This window comes from Cucurbita maxima, unplaced genomic scaffold (genome assembly GCF_002738345.1).
Source record: "Cucurbita maxima cultivar Rimu unplaced genomic scaffold, Cmax_1.0 Cma_Scf00011, whole genome shotgun sequence".
NCBI lineage: Eukaryota > Viridiplantae > Streptophyta > Magnoliopsida > Cucurbitales > Cucurbitaceae > Cucurbita > Cucurbita maxima.
In genome coordinates, this window is record NW_019272027.1 from 4,398,873 (window position 1) to 4,421,406 (window position 22,534).

A 22,534-nucleotide genomic window follows, 5' to 3' on the forward strand; every position below is an offset into this window, starting at 1 on the left:
CTCACCCCGTTTCCTCCCGTTCTCCCCACTTTCAATCATTTTTTAATTAATTTTATTTAGTCAAATAAGGTTATTAAGTAAAGAAAGGAGTGAAGTGCAGAAGTTAAAGAATCAGAATAATCAGAAAAGTAATTAATTAATTAAAAAGATTATATTAAAATTAATAATCATCACATTCCCACTAACCCCATTATTTTATGGAAAATAAGGAGCGTGTAAAACGGGGTTTTTAGTCATTAGCTTATGGAAAAAGCCAATAATATTCCAAACCCTGTGAAATTACAAGTTGTTACTTAAAAATACAAAATTAGTGGGAAAGGATTAATTAATGTAAACCCTAATTTAGTGTTTAATCCACTCACCGTCATCCTAGTTTCGGACTTACTTTTGTATGACCGGATAAAGATAACAGTAGTTACTATCTAAATTAGTCTCGAGGGATAGAGGAGATTGAGTTGGCTAAAAGATTTTGTTCTTGTCTCTCTTGCATCAGGTTGACCCACCTCCCTACATAGTGATTCTATCGATCATGTACGTTGTGGAAAATAAGGGTGGTTAATATGGTCTAATAACTCGACCAATCTAGGCTATCCAACCCGAGGGTTGGATTAAGGTTCAGTCTGTAGGTTGACATTTTTTTTTATTGGATTTATCAAAAAATAGGATTACAACTCAATCCACACCTATCTAAAAATGTGCAAATAAATGGAAAAAATGATATTAATTAATTAATTAACATATTTTGTGAAATTAGTTTTTATGATATCATATAATGTATAATTTTTTTTTTCGAGGATATAACAAAAGAATTATATATTTACCAAAGTTCTTGTTTTTATAGTAAATAACATTTTTAAATTTATAAAATAAAATCTAACAACGGTAAGTAAAGCAATAATTTAATAATTAAAATTTTATATTTCTATTACCATAAAATTATATTTATATTAATATATTAATTTATTTTTTGAAATAAAAAAAGGAATATGTAGAAATCAACGGAGACTTTTGCAGACGGCCGCCTTCATTTTTTGATACGGTTTGGAAAATTCCTTGAAACCAAACACCGATTTTCCCGGAAATTATTTTTAAATCTTCAAAATTGACTGCTTTTTGTTCCCATGTTTAATTATATATATATATATATATATATATACTAATTTAATAGAAATATTTAATAGTATTTCTAGACTAAAAATAAATACTCTTAATTAAATAATAATGATAGGTAAGTTATGAACCCAAAAAAACATGATAGAGAAAATGCAGAGAGAATATTGATTTAAGATAAATTTTGTACAAATATGGTTCAACTACTATATATAATCTTCTGCTGTATATAACTATCTACCATATAGCTACGGTATATTACCTCAATTAGACATCCCATAACACTATTTGATGAACGGTGTAAAATGAGCTTAGTTCATGTTGGACTCAACTAGCTACGGTGAAATATGTCCCTGCTTGGATAAGCCAGCCGGTTGAGCCTGTGAAAAGCTTGGAAAAGAAGATGGGGGAGCCCTTATCTAATGATATCCTACGAGTAAGCCGTTAAGTGAAGAGAATGCTATGAGTTCACAAGAGTCATTCAAAGTATCTACCATATAGGTGTACCCATATAGTTTTTTATCTACTATATATAACTTTACCATTATCTACTATATAGCTTTAGTTTTTACTTGACAATTTACTTTAATAGTAAACTTTATAGTTTTACTATGTATAAGCATTGACTAAACTATAAATAAGCTCCATAACCTAACACGATTAGGTGACATCAAGCTCAGTTTTAAAACGCATCGGTTAGGGAAAGAATTTACACTTTAACATGAAATGTTTTATTCTTCTCTCCAATTGACGTGAGATTTTAAAATCGAGCACAACTAATTTAATCTGACTCTAATAACAAAAATAGAACGAGCTATTGAATAATTTTTTTTAAGATTTTATTAATAAAATTAGAAACCCCTAAAAAAAAAAAAAAATCTACAAATATAATAACCTCACTACCAATCTCTAAAAATAGTCCAAAAGAAACAAAAAAAACACTTAAAAATGTAAATCATCAATAATCAAACCCCGTTTTGTCCATTATTGTTATTTCGAAACTTATCATCAGAGCTGGTTCTCTTTCTCTTGATCCCAATGATCCATGTGATCACTTCAAGAACGACGGCGACGGCGCCCAGGAATATGATGATTCCGGTGTAAGCCCGTTTCCATTTCTCATCGGGCCTCAAGATATCTAATCCTTTGAAGACGTTAATGATACTCAGAACAATCACACTGTATCCGACCGAGTGATGGTATGCGTTCCAGTAGATTCTGTATTTGTGATCCTTCTTCGGCCTCAAAAGCAGAGCGAAAACCTAAAATGAATCAAACCCAGATCGAAATTAGTGCGGATTTCGAGAAATTTTCATTTGGGTTTCTGGATTTTTTATGTTTTTTAGGTACCTGAAGAGTTCCGAACACGAACAGAGTGATTCCGATGTTGCGGTGGGTGTCGTATTGAACGGCGGTGGAATCTCTGCCGAGTTTTATGCCGGTAGCCCAACCGGCGACACCGACAGCGTAGGCGGAGGATTGACAAGCGACGTGAAGGTAAAACCAGGCCGGATCTGCACCTTTGAAAGCCCTCAAATATCTAGCGAAAATGGCGCCGATCGGCATCAATGTCCCCCAACTAACAGCGTTCAAAACCCCATGAATCTGAAAAATCAAACCGATTTCACAAAAGGGTTTCACAAATCGAGAGAATCAAACAAACCCAGATCGGAAAACTTACGTTTCTCTTCTTTAAAACCGTATCCTCCGCCGCCGTGGAGGATCCAGTAAGCAAATCGAGTTTAGATCTGGATGCTCTGTTTTCTTCGGCGAGCGAATGGGAAGATGGAGAGCCTCCGATCATGGGACCGACCTGCCAGACTTGATTAATGGTCTTCATGTTGGAGGGGAGCCGAATCGTTGCGAAAATGGTGAGCTCGTTGTTCACATAAGTCGCTGAAAGATCAGGAACCGCGAATCTCAGGGTGCTCTGTTGCAGTGTCGGACCAGGGGGATCGACGCTGGAAGTGTAAACATGAGGGAGAGCAGAGGAATTCCGGTAAGCGATGAGAGCTTGAGATCCAAACATGGCGAGGCCCTGTGGGTTAATGGCCCATGAAATCCATTGATTGGGAGAGGTGGAAGGGCGCCGGAAGGCCATTCTCAAGGTGGTGTTGGATGGATTGTAGGTCCAATGGAGGAAGGTGTTGAGCACTGGATGATCCACACAGGCTGCGAACACTTGATTGGTTGCAAACCCATTGTAGCTTCTGCAAATCTGAGCGGACGCCGGCCGGCAGAAACAGAGGAGGAGGATAAGAACAGAGGAGAAGAAGGTGTGGAGTTTCATTTCCATGGCTGAACTCTGTTTCAGTTTTTGCTGTCGATTCAGGGAGGAAGAAGAAGAAGCAAGTGAGTATTTATTGCGATTAATTCGAATGAAAATTCAGTAAATTTGTAAATTTTATTTGGTTTGTGAAACACTCTGTTTCTCCTTGGTGATCTAAGAGAAGAGAGAGGAGGCAAAGCCCTTGAAACGGTTGACTAATTCCAACGGCCTCCATGGTTATAATGCTTACCGACCCACATAAATTCATGCATTAATTATTATTGGGTATGAATTATATTTTATAATATTTTTTCCAAAATTACTTTTTGACTTTTTTTTTTTTTTTTTTTATAATTATCCAAACTCTCGAGTATTGCTGATGCTTTATGATGACATCCCGAGACACGAGATATCATTTATCTGAAGGGAACTAACTCTTCATTCATAGTAAAAGCATTAGTAACCGTTTTGATTTTATTAACAATTAAAAGAAAGCAATAAATACGAGAGATAACTCTACTTTTATAGAAACTATAGTTTGACATAGTATTCCAAGAAAGTAGAAGTTTTTGTAATGAGTTATGTCCATTGATATAATCATTATCAACAAATCAATCGAGTTATTCAAAAGTACACTTGGGTCAAAAGTATGTTTTACCCCTTTAGTTACATCTTTCACCTTAACTACTATTAAAGAGTATGACTATGTCGTACTAGATGCAGGAAAATTTTAGGGCCGTTGAATGTAGAACTCGTATTTTGAATCCTAGATTTGGGTCGTTACACAACTCATAATCAGGACATTATGAACGTCCATCTGATGGGAACGTTCGCTAAGTCGAGGGATCCCAAGAAGAAAAGTAGGGATTTTTATAAATTTCATTGAAATAAAAAATATTTATATATTCTTGTGTTTGTTTGATTTATAAAAAAGAATTTTAAATAAAAATTTGCATTTTGTGCAAATTTGACAATGGAAACGTGTCGTTCGTTCCGTTTAACCCGTTTTGCTCTCGAAACCTCACTAGACGGCGCCGTTTTCATCTGTGTTCACATACATTTTCCATAATATTTATTTCATTTATAGACATGAAAAATACTCATTTTAAAAATTTATTTCTTTGTTAAAAATTACATGATGCTCACAATATATACCCATTTTTAGTCTATAGTTTCCTAATCAAAATTATTTAATCCTTTAATTATAGTCACGAGTAACCAAATCATCACTCGAATAAAATGTAAATTATGGGTATACACGGGTTGGGTTGAATAAAATTTTTGGACCTGAATAACCCAGTTCACAACTAAACCCAACCCTAAATTTTCGGGTTGGAATGGGTCGAGCGGTCGGATTATTCATTTTTTATTATTTAAAAAATATATATTCATCAATTTAGATTAGGGTTTTTTGTGGCTAATATTTAAGATAAAATGGTGTGGTTGGAATTAGAGATGAACAAAAGCATCAATATAAATGAAAGAAAAGCAACACTTTTGACTAATATATATGTTTTATAAATGTTTTTATTTATGCATTTTAAGAAATATATCGATTTATGTAACAATTCAACCCTACAGATTTAACACCAAAAATCTAATTTATCTAAATTAATTAAAAAGAATAATAAAAAATACTTTAAAATATTTATTTATTTCTTTTTAAATATTTAATATATTGGGAAAAATGGAATAAATAATTATAAAATAATTATAAAATTAAATAAATATATAAATATATAATTGCATGGTAAAAAAAAAAAAAAAAAATCTGGTTGAATTCAACTCAATCAATCTAGTTCAGAGGAATTATGGACCGATTTATCTGTATAATTATCTGAGTTATTAAGTTTTTAAGTTTTTTTAACACCTCTACAAATAATACCGTTTTAAAAAAATAGTAAAACAATGTAGCCGACCAATTCAAACATAGCTCAGTGAATAAGACATACGGTCGACCTATCAAAATAAAATTGATTTATTTATTATGGGTGTGATCTTGTTTGGAAAATAATAAATTATTTGTGGTTGAAATGTTTTATAATACTTGTCCATTATTTTATACCTCAACTACCCCTCTTTAATGTGCCTTCTATCTAACCCAATTTAAATAATGACGTGAGCTCAAATAATTGTTTAAATTTGGGGCAAACCCATAAAGTAAATTAAAAAAAATTAGAAATGAGTTCTGAGTTAGGACCGTAATCTACCTCAAATTTAATATTTTACGAGTCATTTTGACAATCAAATAAAGTAAAAGCAAAGAAGTTGTCTCGTTAGAATAGTTAAAATGCATAGAAATGAGATTAATACTCGTGAATATCTTAGAAGTTATCTTAACAACCGAATGCAATAAAGTAAATAAATTGTCATGTGAGAATTCTCGAAATGCGAACAAGTTGACTTAGTACTCGTGAATATCAAATTATTCAACGTAGAAATTTAAACCCATTTGAAAATACATACACGTACCTACACCAATACATACATAAAAGTATAAGTACGTTCGTGTCTATAGTGTAACATCAATACAATAGAATAAAGTTGTCCCCTGAAAATAGTCGAAATGCGAACAAGTTGAGCTAATACTCGTGAATATCAAATCATTCAACGTAGAAGTTTAAACACATTTGAACATGCATGCACGTATTGATACCCATACGTATATAAAAATATAAGTCGGTTCAAAGATTGATACATACATGGGGGTGGAAAATGAGAGGAAAGTGGCGTAATCAGCTTCCCACAGCCTTTTTGGACCTCAAAATTCCATATCCAAACAATAATTTCTTGGAAAATTGTATTCAAACCGATCAAATGCTTACAAATTTTGAGGTTTTTCAGAGCAGCTACCACCAAGAACTCATAATATCTTCTGATCAAGTTGCCTAATTTTGTTGACTTCTTCCCCGTTGACTCGTAGTTACCATAAAATAATCAAGTGTTCTTCAGTTTTTTTTTCTCTCTCTTAAGACCTTTTCATCACCAAACAAATGGGTTATTTTTCTCACGCTTAAGAGATTGGATATTAAGAAATTGATATCAAACACGTCCAGATCATTACTCTTTTCGTTGTTCTGTAGAAATTACCGACCAAGAAGATTAAAAGAGAGTGAAAGGTAGAGGAAGAAGTCGAAGATTATAATATAGAGACAGTAAAATTGTAAATTAATTTTTTTTAATCGGTTAATAATTTATTAAACATAAAATTTAAAATTTAGAGACTAATATAATTTTCTATATCATTTTAAAAAAATTAATTTATTGTATTTATAATTTTTATTTATTTACTATTTTACTGTGGTTTAAAATTTGAGGGAAGAGGTCGATAAATAATTATTTAGATTTTTAAAAAAATTTTTATTGTGATATATTATATTAAAGTTTAATTATAGATTATATATTTAAATATATTAAATTCACCAAATGTCGTCGCTTTGGCCGAGTGGTTAAGGCGTGTGCCTGCTAAGTACATGGGGTTTCCCCGCGAGAGTTCGAATCTCTCAGGCGACGATTTTTTTATTTTTATTTTATTTTATGACTAAATAAAATTAATTAAAAAATGATTGAAAGTGTGGAGAATTGGAGGAAACGGGGTGAGCAAGTTTGAAAAGTGTTGAAAGAAAGTGGAAGATTAAACCCTACGCGTGGAGTCTGCGTTTCTTCCCCTTTTCCTCTATAAATTCACTCATCTCCTCCTCTCTGTCTCATTCTCCATCTCTCTAATCCGCCATGGAACCCAAACTCCAGACCTTCCTCAATGCTCTGCTTCTCCTCTCTCTCTGCCTCTCTGCCGCTGGGCAGACTTGCACAAACCATAATTTCGCCAACAATGAAGTCTTTGCGGCCTGTGTGGATCATCCTGTCCTCAACTCTTTCCTCCATTGGACCTTTCATCCATCCAACGCCACCTTGAGGATGGCCTTCCGACGCCCTTCCACCTCTCCCAATCAATGGATTGCTTGGGCCATTAACCCAAATGCCCTCGCCATGTTCGGCTCTCAAGCTCTTATAGCCTACAGGAACTCCTCTGCCCTCCCTCATGTTTACACTTCCAGCATCGACCTCCCTTCTCCGACTATGCAACAGACCCGCTTGAGCTTTGAGGTTCCTCAACTCTCTGCCACCTATCTCGACGACGAAATGACCATTTTTGCAACCATTTCTCTTCCCCCCGGCATGACCACCGTCAATCAGGTCTGGCAGGAAGGTCCCATGGCGCAGGGTTCTCCTCTCCCCCACGCCTTCACCGGCGATAATAGAAGGTCCCTTGCTACTCTGGATTTGCTTACTGGGTCGACCACGGCGGCGGTGGATTCTGTTCTCAGGAGGAGAAACGTAAGTGGGCTTGAATTTGAATGAATTGTGGGGTTTTAGTGATACGGGTCTGTTTTAATCTTTCCATTTGCAAAACCCTTTTGGGGATTTCGATAAACTCTAACTCCCAGTTGGGATTTGGATTCTCAGATTCACGGAGTGCTGAATGCGGTCAGCTGGGGGACGTTGATGCCAATGGGAGCCATTTTCGCAAGGTATTTGAAGGTGTTCAAGGCGGCAGATCCAGCCTGGTTTTACCTTCACGTGGCCTGCCAGACCTCCGCCTACGCCGTGGGAGTTGCCGGGTGGGCCACCGGAATCAAACTCGGCGGCGAGTCGGCAGCAGTTCAGTACAACACCCATCGTAACATTGGGATTGCTCTGTTCGTGTTGGGAAGCGTTCAGGTATTCGCTCTGCTTTTGAGGCCGAAGAAGGATCATAAGTACAGAATCTACTGGAACATTTACCATCACTCCATGGGATACAGTGTGATCATCATGAGCATCATCAATGTGTTCGAAGGCTTCAAAATCTTGAGCCCCGACAATAAATGGAGGCGGGCTTACAGCGGAGTGATCATCTTGTTGGGCGCTGTGGCGTTGGTGCTGGAAGCTGTGACATGGTTCATTGTGATCAAGAGAAGGAGATCCAACTCCAACAAGTTCCCACACAACATCTCTGCCCATACTGCTAAAGTAGAAAACAGAGTATAATTAGGTCCCCTGTTTTCTGTTTGTTCTTCTCAAATTCCATAGTTTTTCTTTTGATTCATACGTGAGAGTGTTAGTGTTTGCTTTTCTTTATACTTATTTTTGTAAAGATAGAGTGCTTCTTTGCTTATCATTCATGATTGTATTTGTGGAACATCGTTTTCCATGGTATCAATAAACGAATCTCTTCGCTTCAAAGAGAGAATTTGTCACGTCATAAACTTATCTCTATCTCGTTCATGTAAGGTATAATTTTATGTTTCGATGAACGTGTCTTGCTCTAAAAAAATTAGAAAGATCGAGACGGCAAACATAATCATGTCATACTGTACACTCATTCCCACATATTTGAAGACAATTTTGAGGGCAAGATGAGTTTCTTAAGGCTGGAACAAGTAACGAGGCTAACCCGGATTAGACTCTACTTAGTTGGGTGATTAGACTCTACTTAGTTGGGGATAGAGTTGAAAGTTTGGTATGGCCAAAGTCGACCCTATGATCCTACTCATGTCACGTGAAAGTAAAATTTAAATACTTGAAATAAAAATGAGCCAACCTACGATCATACTCTAGTTCAACGAAGCAAAGAAAATAGGTCAATTCTCATTTAGTTTCGTGTTAAATTCATCATCATCATCAAAGTCTCTAGGCAAAGATTTTGACTGCTACAATACTAGATCGAGCCATACCATGGGATCATAGCCATGCAAATGATTATAACGTTTACATAAATGATGTTCAGACGAGATCTAATAGAATGCAACGGTCTACTCCAAGATTCGGTTGAGATCGAATAAATGTTCCTTCACCAATTCTTTGTATCAGAATTGTGTCTAATATTTTTGCTCATCCTTGAACACGCAAGATTTTTTCTTTTTTACAGATGGTGCCAACTGTTGTTGCAAAAAAACAAAAAAAAACTCCATTGATAACTCATAGATAGGAAAATAAGAGGAACACAATGGAAGCAATCTATAACTGATTCACAAAATGTGTATCTATACAAAGAATGGCTATATCAAATGAAGGAATTTACATTATACTTTGGTGATATATGATGATTCTCGATGAATTTACATTGATAAATCTCCATGTTTTTCATATTAATAGGCAGAAAAACAATGACTTGTATGTTTACCTCGAACTGTTTTAAGGTGCAATAACAAAGAGAGAGCAAAAAGAACCAACATCCAAAGCTGAAATCAGCATTGGATCTCGTCTTTCTCTATCTCGGAAGACCAGAGATCGCCTTTCTCGAGCATGGAGATTTCTCTCATAACTTGAGCTTTATCTTCTTCGAACCCTTCATCGTCTAGAACCAAAAAGTGATCAATCATTCATGAACATACGACATTGATGAAATGATACCAGAAGCACAAGTTTAACTTTTTTTTTAATACCTTTATCTAGTCTAAGTTCGTCGAGAAGTCGAAGAAGTTTCGTTCTATTGGCAACGAGTACACCTGTGATCTCTAGAGGCTTGTTTTTATTTGCAACAAATAGCTAATATACAGCAACAACGAAAAGAAAAAAACTTTATTAAAGATATGAAAAGGAACTTAGTAGTGCAAATCATTCAATGATCTTCAATAGTACCTTGAACACATGGAAGGCGTCTCTTTGTATCATCTTGTTTGGATCCTGTAAGTATAATATGTGGGGTGAGAAAAGAAAGGAATATGAGATCTTACCTCGATTGAAGAGGAGAATGAAACGAAACGAAGCATTCTTTACAAGGGTATGGAAATCTCTTCTTAGCAGCCGTGTTTTAAAAATCTTGAGGGGAAACACAAAAAGAAAAGCCTAAAGAGGATAATATCTGCTAAGTAGGCTTGGCCGTGTTACAAATTATGAGATCCCACATTGATTGACGAGTGCCAGTGAAGACGCTGGCTCCAAAGGGGGATTGTGAGATCCCACATTGGTTGGAGAGGGGAATAAAACATTCTTTATAAGGGTGTGAAAACCTCTCCCTACCATACGCGTTTCAAAGGGAAAGCCGAAAGAGGTTAATATCTGCTAACGGTGGATTTGAGCCGTTATAGGAAGGGTGTAAACCATACAAAATGCACGTTTTCATTTAATAGTGAGAGAGTTTACCCTGAGAAGGTTCATCAAGATCCTCATGTTATCCAAGGAGCTCACGTATCGAACCATCACAACAGCATTAGAGTTATCAAGTAGTAGATCGCCCAGCAACTGAAATAGTGTACACAACATTGATATCATGAAATGGCAGAAAATGCTTCTTGATATCACTTCATGGAAATACATAATCTTTGAGATGACAAAACTCAAAACATATTAAGTCGAGGTATCATACTCGATAGGTTCATTGGTTGTAACAGAGAGAATCTAAACATGTAAACTATAACAGGGCCATTAGCATGCTTGTCATAGGCATTTATTCACTCTTTACCTTCACGGCGTGTCGTTTCGTGATGTAATTCGACGATTCCAGCAACTGTGTATTGTACTCTTCAAAGAACTAAAAGATTAGAAACAATTGTAAAACAACTTCAATGAACTTGTTCATCCAAGTGAAACCAACAATTAACGAAATTTCGACAAAGACAATCTAATTAAAATAACTTATCTAATGCTTACCCACTCATAATTTGTAGTAAGAAATCCAGTAACAGTAGATTTATGCCTTGTCAAAAGTTTCTGCATAGAAAAAGTTCAGGATGTTTCAGTTGACAGGCAGGATTCTCTCAATATGCCAAACCACAGTACCCACTAGTCATGACGTAAATGAAGGTTCATTTGGTCTTTTTAGTTCAACAATATATGAGATGAGGAGACTCGAATCTTAACATGGTTGAGGTTGATAGGTTAATTTTGGTTGTTACCTGTGAGATCCCACATGATTGGAAAGGGGAACGAAATATTATTTAAAAGGTGTGGAAACCTCTCCCTAGCATACGCGTTTTAAAAACCTTGAGGGGAAGCTCGGAAGGAAAAACCCAAAGAGGACAATATCTGCTAGCGGTGGGCTTAGGCCGCTACAAATGATATTAGAGCTAGACACCAGACGGTGTGCCAGCAAGGACGTTGGGTCCTAAAGGGGGTGGATTGTAAGATCCTACATCGGTTGGAGAGGGGAACAAAACATTCTTTATAAGGGTGTGAAAACCTCTCCCTAGCTGACGCGTTTTAAAAACTATAAGGGAAAGCTCAAAGAGGACAATATGTGTTAGCGGTGGGCTTGGGCCGTTACGAGCAATTAGTACATGTATACAACCACAATAAACATAAGATATGCTAAAAAGAGAGGAGAGAAGAAATTCATTCTTAACTCTAAAAGTTGCAGAAGCATCTGATGCTACGTAAAATATTGGATTCTGGACGTAATAAAAAAACTTCTTTATATGCTCGGATTCCAGGATGTACCTGAACCGAAACGATTAGGGATAAGGAAAAAGAAAAAGAAGAGGAAACTACATCAGGTTTCAAACATCTGCACAAAGATGTCAAAAATGATACTACTCTTTCAGCAATATGTTTGCAAGAAACGAATTAACTGGTTCATACTTAGCAACACACTGATGTCGTATGCATTCGCTTGCAATCGCACCGTAAGTTAAAGCAATGTCGCTATCTTCGTACCTAAGTTGAGCCAATCATTAACCATCAATGAATGTTGTCATGTAATGTTAACAATTTGATGGTTCACAATCTTAAAACACTACCCAGTTCTTACCCTGGTATCAGAATGTCCATAATATCCATGTTGTTCTCCAAGTAGTCAGAGGCGATCATCCGCGACTTAACCTGCTGTCGTTGCAGATTGGCTAGAACATGAGTTGCACATTGGCGCAGCTGCAGGTCAGGATATACAAATAATCAAGCTACATAACTTGCAGGTTTGTAAAATGGATCAAATGAAAATATGATCATATAATTGCAAGTGAAAGCTCATTCACCCCGGAGTTTAGCCTCGGAATGCAAGCGATAAAAAGGCGAAATGTGTTCTCCCTGAAGAACTCCTGAGTCAATTGGGCACAAGCATCTGGATTTGGCTCTTCTTCACCATTTCCATAAAGAATTGTTCTCATTTGAGAGATGGTTTTGTTCAGTTCAGATATCTGCATAAGTTCCAATCCAAACACAAAGTCATTTTCAATATCATGGGAACAGAAACGGTTAGGAATCACGGGTCCCCACAATAGTATGATATTGTCCACTTTGAGCATAAACTCTCGTGGTTTTGCTTTTGGTTTTCCCAAAAGGCCTCATACCAATGGAGATGTATTCCTTACTTATAAACTCATGATCAACCCCTTAATTAGCCGATGTGAGACTCCTCTCCCAACAATCTTCAGCAATCCTCCTCTCGAACAAAGTACACCATAGAGCCTCTTCTTAATCGAGGCTCGACTTCTTCTCTGGAGCCCTCAAACAAAGTACACCCTTTGTTCTACACTTGAGTCACTTTTGACTACACCTTCGAGGCTCACAACTTCTTTATTCGACATTTGAGGATTCTATTGACATGACTAGGTTAAGGGTATGACTCTGATACCATGTTAGGAATCACGGACATCCACAGTGATATGATATGGTCCACTTTGAGCATAAACTCTCATGTTTTTACTTTTGATTTCCCCAATAACTTCACGCCAATGGAGATGTATTCCTTACTTATGATCACATGATCAACCCCTTAATTAGCCGGCGTGGGACTCCTCTCCCAACAATCCTCAACCATATGCAATTTCTTGCCATATAAACTAAATAATCTATTAAGTAATAACAAATATCAAGATTGATATGAGCCTATTGCAACAATCAACAAACGAAATTCAAAGAACAATACCCTAATCTCTAAAATTGAAACAATGGTGAAGAAACCCAGAGGCAAAATCGAGAAAATCGATAACCTAGATGAATTTTTAACAAAATCATATAGAAAAACAACCGCAATAAGAATAAATAGGTACCTTCTCTTCCCGTTTTTGCTCACGAACCCCATCGCTCCGGTCAATGAAGAGGAGGAGCTCGTGCGCGTACCGGACGAGCTCCAATGGCGATCGTGGCTTCGGCTTGAAAAGGCCTTTCATGATCTTTAAACGGGTTCAGAATAATGATATTGCTGTTCGTCGATCGTTTGAATTAGTTATAGGATAACAATATCTGGGTGGAAAAGAGAAGATAAGAACATGTGAAGAGGAGAAATTGGGCGTCGTTCTGGTACAGGCTTTATTGGACATCGAAAAATTGAGGTGGTGGCTACAAATATAGCAAACAGAATCGGCTTTCGCTGCGGTGGCGCGTGAATTTCACTTCTCGATTCACAACCGATGATTCAATCCTGAAAATCGGAAAGGGTGTTCGTGATCGTAATCGTAATCGTAATCGTAATCGTGATTAAAATATAAGCTAAAATTATTAAAAATATGATTTTTTTTTTCACATATTTATATTCGTATTTTTCTTTTAATATTTTCCCTCCTCTTTTTCATTTTCCTTAAAAGAGGGAAATATTAATATATAATATAATTATCTCTTAAATAAAAACTTGAAAAATAATTTTTTTATTTTAGAAATACCACTTTAATTAATTAATGAAACAAAAATAAAAATAGTATAAATTAATAAAAATATTTCCTTTTATTTTTTAATTTTCAAAAATGTTTAAAAACGCTTTTAAAAATTTAAGAATAATTTTGAAATAAAATATTAACCATTTCGAAAATGGCTAAGTCTATGTGGGATTCTACAATCTACCTCTTGGAGGCCAATGTCTTTACTGACACACTATGTCTGGTTATAATATCACTTGTGACCATCCAAGTTCACGAATCGATGTAAAATCTTACAATTGGCACACCATTCATACTTGGGTTTGATACCATTTGACGTGGGATCTCACCGTACCTTCCAAGTTGTCGCCCAATAAAAGCTTATAATAAACGGCTCAAATCAAACAATATATACTACTCTGTGGGATTAGGCGGTTATAGTTTGCATTAAAAAAAATTAATGGTAAATTTTTTACATGAATATTTAATTTTTTTAATTTAAAAATATTATTATTTTGAAAATTTAAAGCTATTGCGATTTATTTATTTATTATTATTATTTTTTTAAATTTGCCCATAAAAACAAATATCCAAAGTTTCACCACACACAAGAACAGAGGAGAGGGAGTCATAGCCTTATACTCTCCTCTCTAATGTTTGTTCTTCAAAGAATGGCGACTACCACTGGCTTACTCCTCCACCTTCCTCTCGTGCGACCCATTTCACCCAACGTCTCTACATCTCGTTTCTTCCTTGCAGTTTCGACCCAATTTGCAGGAATTAGGAACAAGTCTCTTTTCCCTCGCAAGAAGGCCAGTGGAATTTCGACTTCCATTGCAGTGGCTACTGATTCATCAGCGCCATCAATTTCGACTCAGAACGAAAATTTGGTGGATACCCAGAAGGAGGAAAGTGAGAAGGTTGTTCTTCCAACTAATGAATCCTCTGAGAAGCTTCTCAGAATTCGTCACACGGTAATTCTGTTTTTTCTTTGAACTGTCCTCTAGGTGTTCGACGAAATGTCCTTTGAATATGGATATAGATTATTATCTGGGAATTTGAGAGTTTTGGATGCTTAATCAAGATTCTTAATGGGGTTTACTAGTTTGAAATTTAGGACAGAACTAGGCAGGAGTTTCATAATGGCCACGGCAATAATTGTTCAATTGACTAAATTATGTTTGTTCAATTGCAGTGTGCCCATGTAATGGCCATGGCTGTACAGAAGCTCTTTCCTGATGCTAAAGTGACTATTGGACCATGGATAGAAAATGGGTTTTACTATGATTTTGATATGGAGCCATTGGGAGATAAGGATTTGAAGAAAATTAAGAAGGAGATGGTTGGTATACCAAATCTATGAGCACTAAATTCACTGGGACTTTTCTTCATAATTTTAGATCACAAGGTTTGGAACCTATAAACTAGTTTATGCTTTCAGGTTGTGGTATTTATTGTTCATATCATCTGTAGGAACGCATTATTAGCAGAAACTTACCACTTGTAAGAGAAGAAGTTTCAAGGGATGAAGCTCAGAGGAGGATTGAGGCAATCAACGAACCATACAAGATGGAGATTTTGGAAAGCATAAAAGAGGACCCCATAACCATCTATCATATTGGTAGGAATTCCAACCATCTTTGTACTTCTCTATTGCAACTTTTGGAGACTCCTTTGTATTTAGTGCTTGATTACTTTTGATATTTTTGTTGATGGAAGGCTTTGACCATTTTATCTTCTTTGAAATTTGGCATATGAATTTTGAGATCCCACGTCGGTTGGGGAGGAGAACGAAACATTCTTTGTAAGGGTGTGGAAACATCTTCCTAGTAGACGCGTTTTAAAACTTTGAAGGGAAGTCCGGAAGCAAAAGCTTAAAGAGAACAATATCTGCTAGCGGTGGGCTCGAGCTGTTATAAATGGTATCAAAGCTAGACACCGGGCGATGTGCCAACGAGGAGGCTGAGCTCCGAAGGGGGGTGGATTAGGGGGTCCCACATCGATTGGAGAGGGAATGAATGCTAGCGAGAACGTTGGGCCCTGAAGGGGGATGAATTTTGAGATCCAACATTAGTTGGGGAGAAGAACGAAACATTTTTTATAAGGGTGTGGAAGCCTCTCCCTAGCAGACGCGTTTTAAAACCTTGAGGGGAAGCCCGAAAGAGAGCACAAAGAGGACAATATTTGCTAGCGGTGGGCTTGGGCTGTTACAAATGGTAACAGAGCCAGACACCGAGCGATGTGCCAGCAAGGAGGCTGAGCTCCGAAGGTGGTGGACACGAGGCGGTGTGCCAGTAAGGACGCTAGGCCTAGAAGGGGGGGGGGGGGGGTNGGGGGGGGATTGGGGGGGTCCCATATCGATTGGAGAAGGGAACGAGTGCTAGCGAGGACTCTGGGCCTCGAAAGGGGGTGGATTGTGAGATCCCACATCAATTGGGGAGGAGAACGAAACATTCTTTATAATGGTGTGAAAACTTCTCCCTAACAGACACGCGTTTTAAAACCTTGAGGGGAAGCCCGAAAGAAAAGCCTGGAAGGGAAAGTTCAAAGAGGACAATATCTGCTAGTGGTAGGCTTGACTTGTTACAAGTTTTGAGGTACTTTTTTCTTTTTTCCTTTCCTAGATGCTATATTTAAATCTCTTTATAATAGGGATTTCTATTGATCTAATCCCAAGTTTTTTAATCAGTAGAAAAAAAGTTCTCTCCGACTTTTTGTTCTCTGATTTTTTTTCTTTTTGGTATATTTCCTCCGTTATTTTCTCATATTTGTTAAATTATTAACAGCTTGCTATTGTTTCTGGTTCTGCAACCCTCATTCTTTTTAATCCCCTTTTCCCTCTGGAATAATGTTAGAACTTCATGTATTTGGTTGAAACTTAACATTGGAGCAACTTTGGGAATTTGCTTGCTAAATAACGAAAAGAGTGTACTCCAACTACTCCAAAATCTTTCTGTCTTTGGTATTCATCACCACATTTCACTCGTTTCGACACTAGAAGAAGGAAGACCAAGATTGTGTTGGACATTTAATAGCTGCAAAAGGCAGCAAATGGTGGATCAATTGTCTAGTAAATTAAGAACATCCTGTGGTGAGCTTGATCTATTTTGATCAGCGGCTACTCCCAGGTCGAAGCTGGAAGTTTTTATTAGCATCTTCACTCATTTGTAATGTCCTGTATTCTTCACAGGAAATGAATGGTGGGACCTTTGTGCTGGCCCCCATGTTGAATCTACTGGGAAAATCAACAAAAGAGCTGTTGAACTTGAAACAGTTGCAGGCGCCTACTGGAGAGGAGATGAAAAGAATCCAATGTTACAGAGGATATATGGCACTGCATGGGAGACAGAAGAGCAATTAAAAGCATACCTTCACTTCAAAGAGGAGGCCAAACGACGTGATCACAGACGCCTCGGAAAAGATCTTGATCTATTTTCCATTCAGGTTTAAATTTCCCCCAAAACTATTATGAAGTTCTTGCTGATAGCTAGAGTTATGCTCTTTAGATTTATTTGGGCTGAACACAGGATGATGCTGGGGGAGGTTTGGTATTCTGGCATCCGAAGGGCGCCGTTGTTAGGAGCATAATAGAAGATTTATGGAAAAAATTACACAGGGAACGTGGTTATGATCTGCTCTATACCCCACATGTAGCAAAGGCAGAGCTTTGGAAAACCAGTGGTCATTCAGACTTCTACGCCGAAAATATGTATAATCAGATGGATGTCGAGGATGAGCTTTATCAACTTCGGCCTATGAATTGTCCTTACCATATTCTATTTTACAAAAGGAGGCTTACCTCCTATCAAGATTTTCCTATTAGGGTCGCCGAATTGGGGACGGTATATAGATATGAGCTGTCTGGTAGCTTGCACGGTCTTTTCCGTGTCAGAGGTTTCACCCAGGTGCATATATCATGGATTCTTTCATTATTCCTTTGCTTGTCCAAACTTTACAAGTTGTGATCTGCTCTACGTGGAAAAACGAAACTGATTTGGCTGCTTTACTCGTCTTTTTTTGCGGATTTCGCAGGATGATGCTCACATATTTTGTTTGGATGATCAAATCAAAGATGAAATTAGAGGTGTCCTAGATCTAACAGAAGAGCTGCTACTTCAATTTGGTTTTAACAAATTTGAAGTCAATCTCTCTACTAGACCACCAAAATCAGTGGGGAATGATGATATCTGGGACAAAGCAACATCTGCTCTTAGAGATGCTCTAAGTGATAAGGGATGGGGCTATGATATTGATGAAGGTGGTGGAGCCTTTTATGGGCCGAAAATCGATATTAAAATCGAGGATGCGTTGGGAAGGAAGTGGCAATGCTCAACCATACAGGCAATTTCTCAACTTTATATGGCTTAATCCAAGCAGAATTTCTTTCTCACTGTCCTTATGGGTCTGACTTTGAGTATGATCATGGAAAACTGTTCCTTTTGTAATGTTTAAGTTCTTATTTTCAGGTTGATTTTAATTTACCTCAGCGTTTCGACATCACATATGTTAATTCGAACTCCGAAAAGAAGAGACCTATCATGATTCACCGTGCGGTACTGGGATCCCTGGAGCGATTCTTCGGTATTCTAATAGAAAATTATGCCGGGGACTTTCCGTTATGGCTTTCTCCAATTCAAGTTCGAGTTTTGCCCGTGACAGATGCCCAGGTGATTAATAATATATAGGCAAAAAACTACCTGCAGTTCATGATTGTGATAGTAATCTTGTTGGACTTGTTTGACTGTCATGAAAACTTGCATGATCTTGTCTTGATAATGTGTAAAAGCTCATTGCCAACAATCCCCATGAAGGAATTCCAAAGGGTTTCTTGGTAGAATCATGTCCATGATGGCGATGGTCATTCGAGGGGACGGGGGATCTCGTACATTTGAACTGCTAAATGAATCATATCTATGAACTCATTTTAGGTATTGAAGTTGTAATCTTCCATTGAAATCTTCATTAACATGTTTATCTCAGCTCCCATACTGGAAAGAGGTGACGAAAAAACTCAAGGCTGTTGGCATTCGAGCAGAAGTCTGTCATGGCGAGAGGTTGCCGAAGCTTATTAGAAATGCAGAGACCCAAAAAATACCGTTAATGGCGGTTGTTGGCGCCAAGGAAGTCGAGACGCAAACTGTGACGGTGAGATCAAGGTTTGGTGGGGAGATAGGGACCATAACAGTTGATGATTTTGTTGGAAGAATCAAGTTTGCCTCAGAGAATAGAACAACGTTTTGAAGTGTTGTAGTTTTTACTGTAAATGTCAATGTAATCCTGAGTTGAGAGGAAAATGTTGAAGTTTGGGGATATATTTGTTACCTTGACAAATAAGTGTTCATGTGTTAGTTGGGTCGGGGTGAAATATTTTTTAGATTTAACCCAATTGTTTGGATCGTAAATTTTTTTTGATTAATGAATCCAACTCAACCCATCCATAAATTGTTTTTGGTTGGGTTGGGTTGGGGTCGGCTCTTCATTAAAATTTTTATTTTTTATTTTTCAATAAAAGTAAAATGTTAGTTCTATGAAACATCTAATTATTTATTTTCAAACCGACTTATAATTCAATTTGAATATATATTTTTTAAAAATTACCTTTTAAATATGTGAGATCGCATATCCGATAGAGAGGAAAACGAAAAATTTCTTTTAAAGGTGTGGAAACCTCTCATTCCTAGTAGACGACGATTTTAAAGTTGTGAGGTTGATGGTAACATGTAACAGGCTAAAATGGACAATATCTGCTAGCAGTGAGTTTGAGCTGCTACAAATGATATTAGAACCAGATTTCGGACGGTGCGAGACCCTAGTCGGAGTAGAGTTAAACTTGGAGCCCGGACTTGGACTATTACAAATGGTATCAGAGTCAGATTTCAGACGGTGCAAAGCCTTAGAGCCCAAAATAAAATCATGAAAAGAAAACCCAAAAAAGACAAATTTTGGTTCAAATCATGGATATGAGATATTATAATAAGTTTTTTTTTTTTTTTTACCATATACTTTCTATGACCCGTCATCATTGTGAAAGAAGAATTGACATTAGAGGGGACTAATCCAGTCAGTCATGTTCTTAAATCTATTTTTTTCGTCAATTATGTAATTTCAGTTGCAATTTTTAGATTAGAAAATTAAGTGACAAGTATTAATATGTATCATAGGAATTTACATTTCATATCCAATTATCTACCTATTTATCTCGACCCATTTTAGTTTTAGAAAAAATGTCGATAATTCAAGAAAAATTAAATATCAATAGAAGCTAAATGATCCAAGAGGTTACTATACCATAACTTATCCAAACGGGCCAAAATCCATGGTAAACAAGGACAAAAAACGACAAAAATTGCAAAAGAGAGAAAACAAAACTTGGTCTCGATTGATGATGCTCTATTTCGTGTTTTCAAGTCTTAACATATTTGTTGTTCGTGAGTTGAGTTGGGTCGAGTTGAGATATTTTTCTAGACCTAAACTCTGAACAACCCTTATTAAAGAATTAAATCTTTTGATTTTCATGTTTAGAATAATATTTAAGAAATAAAAATGTGAACGGAGCTTTTTGGAAATGGCATATGGTGCCCCATGTTGAAGATTTGGACCAGGATTTGGAATCTGGATTCGGCGGTAACTGATTCCCTCGACATTCCCCAACATCCACTATGACATGGCTACATTACCAACTTGTCTTGAATTGTTTATAAGAGTGAAGACTACCCATACAAACCAACACGGTTCCTTTAAACATGTTTTTTCCTTGCTCGCATGTCTCCTATGATATAATCTCATACCTAGAATTTGGACCAGGCTTTGTAATCCAAATTTGGCACTGATGGCCGTGACATTCCCTTTGCATCTTCAATGATATAGTCATATTATTTACTTGTTTTGAATTACTCCTAAGAATGAAAACTATATCTAAAAATCACATTACCTATTTGTTGTGGCTCAATCATAAGATTCAAAAATTAAGCGGGTTTTGTTTGGGGCAATCTTATGTTAGGCGACCTCTTGAAATTTTCTTAATAAGCATTTCAATAAATACAAGGTAATTTTTCTAACATTGAAATCAATGTATATTCGAAGTCCGTCTTGTTATAGAAACTTTATTTTTACAAGGCTACCATTAATTTGTGGCCGAAAGCTTGTTTCCTTCCACGATAAGTGGCTTCGTTGGGTTTGGCCAATGCCCAGGTTGAATCTCACCGTTCATAAGCAAGTGAGAGAGATATTGCAAGACAACCATTAATGAACAACTTAGGGAAACAATAAACAACATTTAGTTATCAGTTTATGTTTGGATTAAGAGAGGGAGATAGATCCATAACTTCTTTTAGCTCCATCCGGACTTGATTTCTGTTCTTCAATTGGTATTAAATACATAAAAGTTCCAAATCTAAAACCAAATTTCATCGTCTCTCACTAGTTTTCAAACAATATACATAAAAAAGAAAAGAAAGCAAAGGTAGCATGAGTAGGATCAAGCCGAGTTTCTTGGTTGCTACAATTTTGACGTTATTATTGTTAGCTTTTACCGTCGATGCTCAATCTAACACCGATGTTGTTCTTTTACCGTAGTGCATGGAAGGATGCATGCGCGTCCTGTCGTTCTAGTGCAATTGTTATTTTCGGGAGGGACATTTGAAGTAAGGGAAGGGAATTTTGCAGGACCTTGTAAAAACCGAATTGACTTCCAACTTGGAGGAACACTGCGGGCACCAAAAACTCTTCCGGGAGATAATTGGATTATTTTTGCACATAGTGATAGATTGACGGTATCGGGTGGAGGAGTTTTTGATGGCCAAGGAAAGGAAGCTTGGGGAAAGAGTCCCAACACTGATGGAATGTTCTTCCTTTTCTAGAGGATAATCTTTAAACAATCAAGTTTTCATTTTTATTGGGGTCTATTCAAATTTTTTTGCTTTATTACTACTGACTCTCACAAAATATTATTTAATTATACAAAATGTTTAGAGTTTGAAGTTCAACTTCATCACCAATTCAATCGTGACGAGAATAACACCACTTGATAGCAAGAACTTCCATATCAATGTCCTCGGCTGCAACAACCTCACATTCCATAATATCAATATAATTGCACCAGAAAACAGTCCCAACACTGATGGAATACACATCGGTCGATCAAATAGGATCACGATCACAAAGTCCAAAATTGCATCAGGAGATGATTGCATTTCTCTTGGAGATGGAAGTAGACAAATTGAAGTCGCCAATGTGACATGCGGGCCAGGACATGGCATAAGCGTCGGAAATCTTGGAAGATACACCAACGAAGAACCTGTTGAAGGTGTCCTCGTAAAAAACTGCACGATGATTAACACCACTAATGGTGTCAAGATCAAAACGTGGCCAAGTTCTGCTGCTAGCAGCACCGCCACCAATATGCACTTTTTGGACATAAGAACCTGTTGAAGGTGTCCTCGTAAAAAATTGCACGATGATTAACACCACTAATGGTGTCAGGATCAAAACGTGGCCAAGTTCTACAACTCCCATGGCAATCAAACTTATTTGCAGCCGTAGCTTCCCATGCGAAGAAGTGAAATTTCATGACATTGACCTCACTCCCAACAGAATAAAAGGT

At 36.9% G+C, this 22,534-nt stretch overlaps 4 protein-coding genes and 1 non-coding gene across 6 annotated transcripts; 3 read left to right on the forward strand and 2 right to left on the reverse strand.

Annotated features, from left to right (window-relative positions):
* Positions 1 to 1,000: 1,000 nt before the first annotated feature.
* On the forward strand, positions 1,001 to 19,334 carry LOC111486433 (threonine--tRNA ligase, chloroplastic/mitochondrial 2-like). Of its 2 annotated transcripts, XM_023133586.1 has the most exons (10): positions 1,001 to 1,005; positions 6,078 to 6,087; positions 14,548 to 14,906; positions 15,128 to 15,274; positions 15,406 to 15,553; positions 17,123 to 17,376; positions 17,460 to 17,837; positions 17,965 to 18,273; positions 18,399 to 18,599; positions 18,913 to 19,334. In XM_023133586.1, exons 3-10 carry the CDS (start codon positions 14,586 to 14,588, stop codon positions 19,171 to 19,173), a joined length of 2,019 nt encoding a protein of 672 aa, XP_022989354.1. In that variant the 5' UTR covers positions 1,001 to 1,005; positions 6,078 to 6,087; positions 14,548 to 14,585; the 3' UTR covers positions 19,174 to 19,334. The 2 variants fall into 2 exon arrangements, with proteins under 2 accessions (XP_022989354.1, XP_022989355.1); XM_023133587.1 differs by lacking the exons at positions 1,001 to 1,005; positions 6,078 to 6,087 and having other exon boundaries at positions 14,543 to 14,906.
* LOC111486479 (cytochrome b561 and DOMON domain-containing protein At5g35735-like) lies at positions 1,973 to 3,544 on the reverse strand. The gene is made up of 3 exons (XM_023133655.1): positions 2,792 to 3,544; positions 2,461 to 2,715; positions 1,973 to 2,372 (listed from the first exon to the last, which is right to left on the reverse strand). Exons 1-3 carry the CDS (start codon positions 3,404 to 3,406, stop codon positions 2,076 to 2,078), a joined length of 1,167 nt encoding a protein of 388 aa, XP_022989423.1. The 5' UTR covers positions 3,407 to 3,544; the 3' UTR covers positions 1,973 to 2,075.
* On the forward strand, positions 6,811 to 6,892 carry TRNAS-GCU. Its single transcript has one exon. It is a non-coding gene; the product is annotated as a tRNA-Ser (tRNA).
* LOC111486478 (cytochrome b561 and DOMON domain-containing protein At5g47530-like) lies at positions 7,069 to 8,619 on the forward strand. The gene is made up of 2 exons (XM_023133654.1): positions 7,069 to 7,717; positions 7,847 to 8,619. The coding sequence occupies exons 1-2, from the start codon at positions 7,112 to 7,114 to the stop codon at positions 8,408 to 8,410; spliced, it is 1,170 nt and encodes a 389-aa protein (XP_022989422.1). The 5' UTR covers positions 7,069 to 7,111; the 3' UTR covers positions 8,411 to 8,619.
* On the reverse strand, positions 9,356 to 13,740 carry LOC111486487 (putative MO25-like protein At5g47540). Its single transcript, XM_023133663.1, has 11 exons — positions 13,351 to 13,740; positions 12,334 to 12,495; positions 12,111 to 12,229; positions 11,942 to 12,016; positions 11,707 to 11,800; positions 11,015 to 11,074; positions 10,827 to 10,895; positions 10,508 to 10,606; positions 10,004 to 10,048; positions 9,808 to 9,910; positions 9,356 to 9,719 (listed from the first exon to the last, which is right to left on the reverse strand). Exons 1-11 carry the CDS (start codon positions 13,468 to 13,470, stop codon positions 9,610 to 9,612), a joined length of 1,056 nt encoding a protein of 351 aa, XP_022989431.1. The 5' UTR covers positions 13,471 to 13,740; the 3' UTR covers positions 9,356 to 9,609.
* Positions 19,335 to 22,534: the final 3,200 nt, after the last annotated feature.

What these genes read in the sequence shown, in the direction of transcription:
- LOC111486479 (XM_023133655.1), bottom strand. Translation starts at nt 3,406, where the DNA reads ATGGAAATGAAACTCCACACCTTCTTCTCCTCTGTTCTTATCCTCCTC. An exon ending in CGGTTTTAAAGAAGAGAAAC is followed by an intron (nt 2,716 to 2,791) that starts GTAAGTTTTCCG and finishes TTGATTTTTCAG; the next exon opens with ATTCATGGGGTTTTGAACGC. An exon ending in TCGTGTTCGGAACTCTTCAG is followed by an intron (nt 2,373 to 2,460) that starts GTACCTAAAAAA and finishes GATTCATTTTAG; the next exon opens with GTTTTCGCTCTGCTTTTGAG.
- LOC111486478 (XM_023133654.1), top strand. Translation starts at nt 7,112, where the DNA reads ATGGAACCCAAACTCCAGACCTTCCTCAATGCTCTGCTTCTCCTCTCT. An exon ending in CTGTTCTCAGGAGGAGAAAC is followed by an intron (nt 7,718 to 7,846) that starts GTAAGTGGGCTT and finishes TTGGATTCTCAG; the next exon opens with ATTCACGGAGTGCTGAATGC.
- LOC111486487 (XM_023133663.1), bottom strand. Translation starts at nt 13,470, where the DNA reads ATGAAAGGCCTTTTCAAGCCGAAGCCACGATCGCCATTGGAGCTCGTC. An exon ending in ATGCTTCTGCAACTTTTAGA is followed by an intron (nt 11,075 to 11,706) that starts GTTAAGAATGAA and finishes TTTTCTATGCAG; the next exon opens with AAACTTTTGACAAGGCATAA. An exon ending in ACGCCTTCCATGTGTTCAAG is followed by an intron (nt 9,911 to 10,003) that starts GTACTATTGAAG and finishes GCTGTATATTAG; the next exon opens with CTATTTGTTGCAAATAAAAA.
- LOC111486433 (XM_023133586.1), top strand. Translation starts at nt 14,586, where the DNA reads ATGTTTGTTCTTCAAAGAATGGCGACTACCACTGGCTTACTCCTCCAC. An exon ending in GTGTCAGAGGTTTCACCCAG is followed by an intron (nt 17,838 to 17,964) that starts GTGCATATATCA and finishes CGGATTTCGCAG; the next exon opens with GATGATGCTCACATATTTTG. An exon ending in GGCAATGCTCAACCATACAG is followed by an intron (nt 18,274 to 18,398) that starts GCAATTTCTCAA and finishes TCTTATTTTCAG; the next exon opens with GTTGATTTTAATTTACCTCA.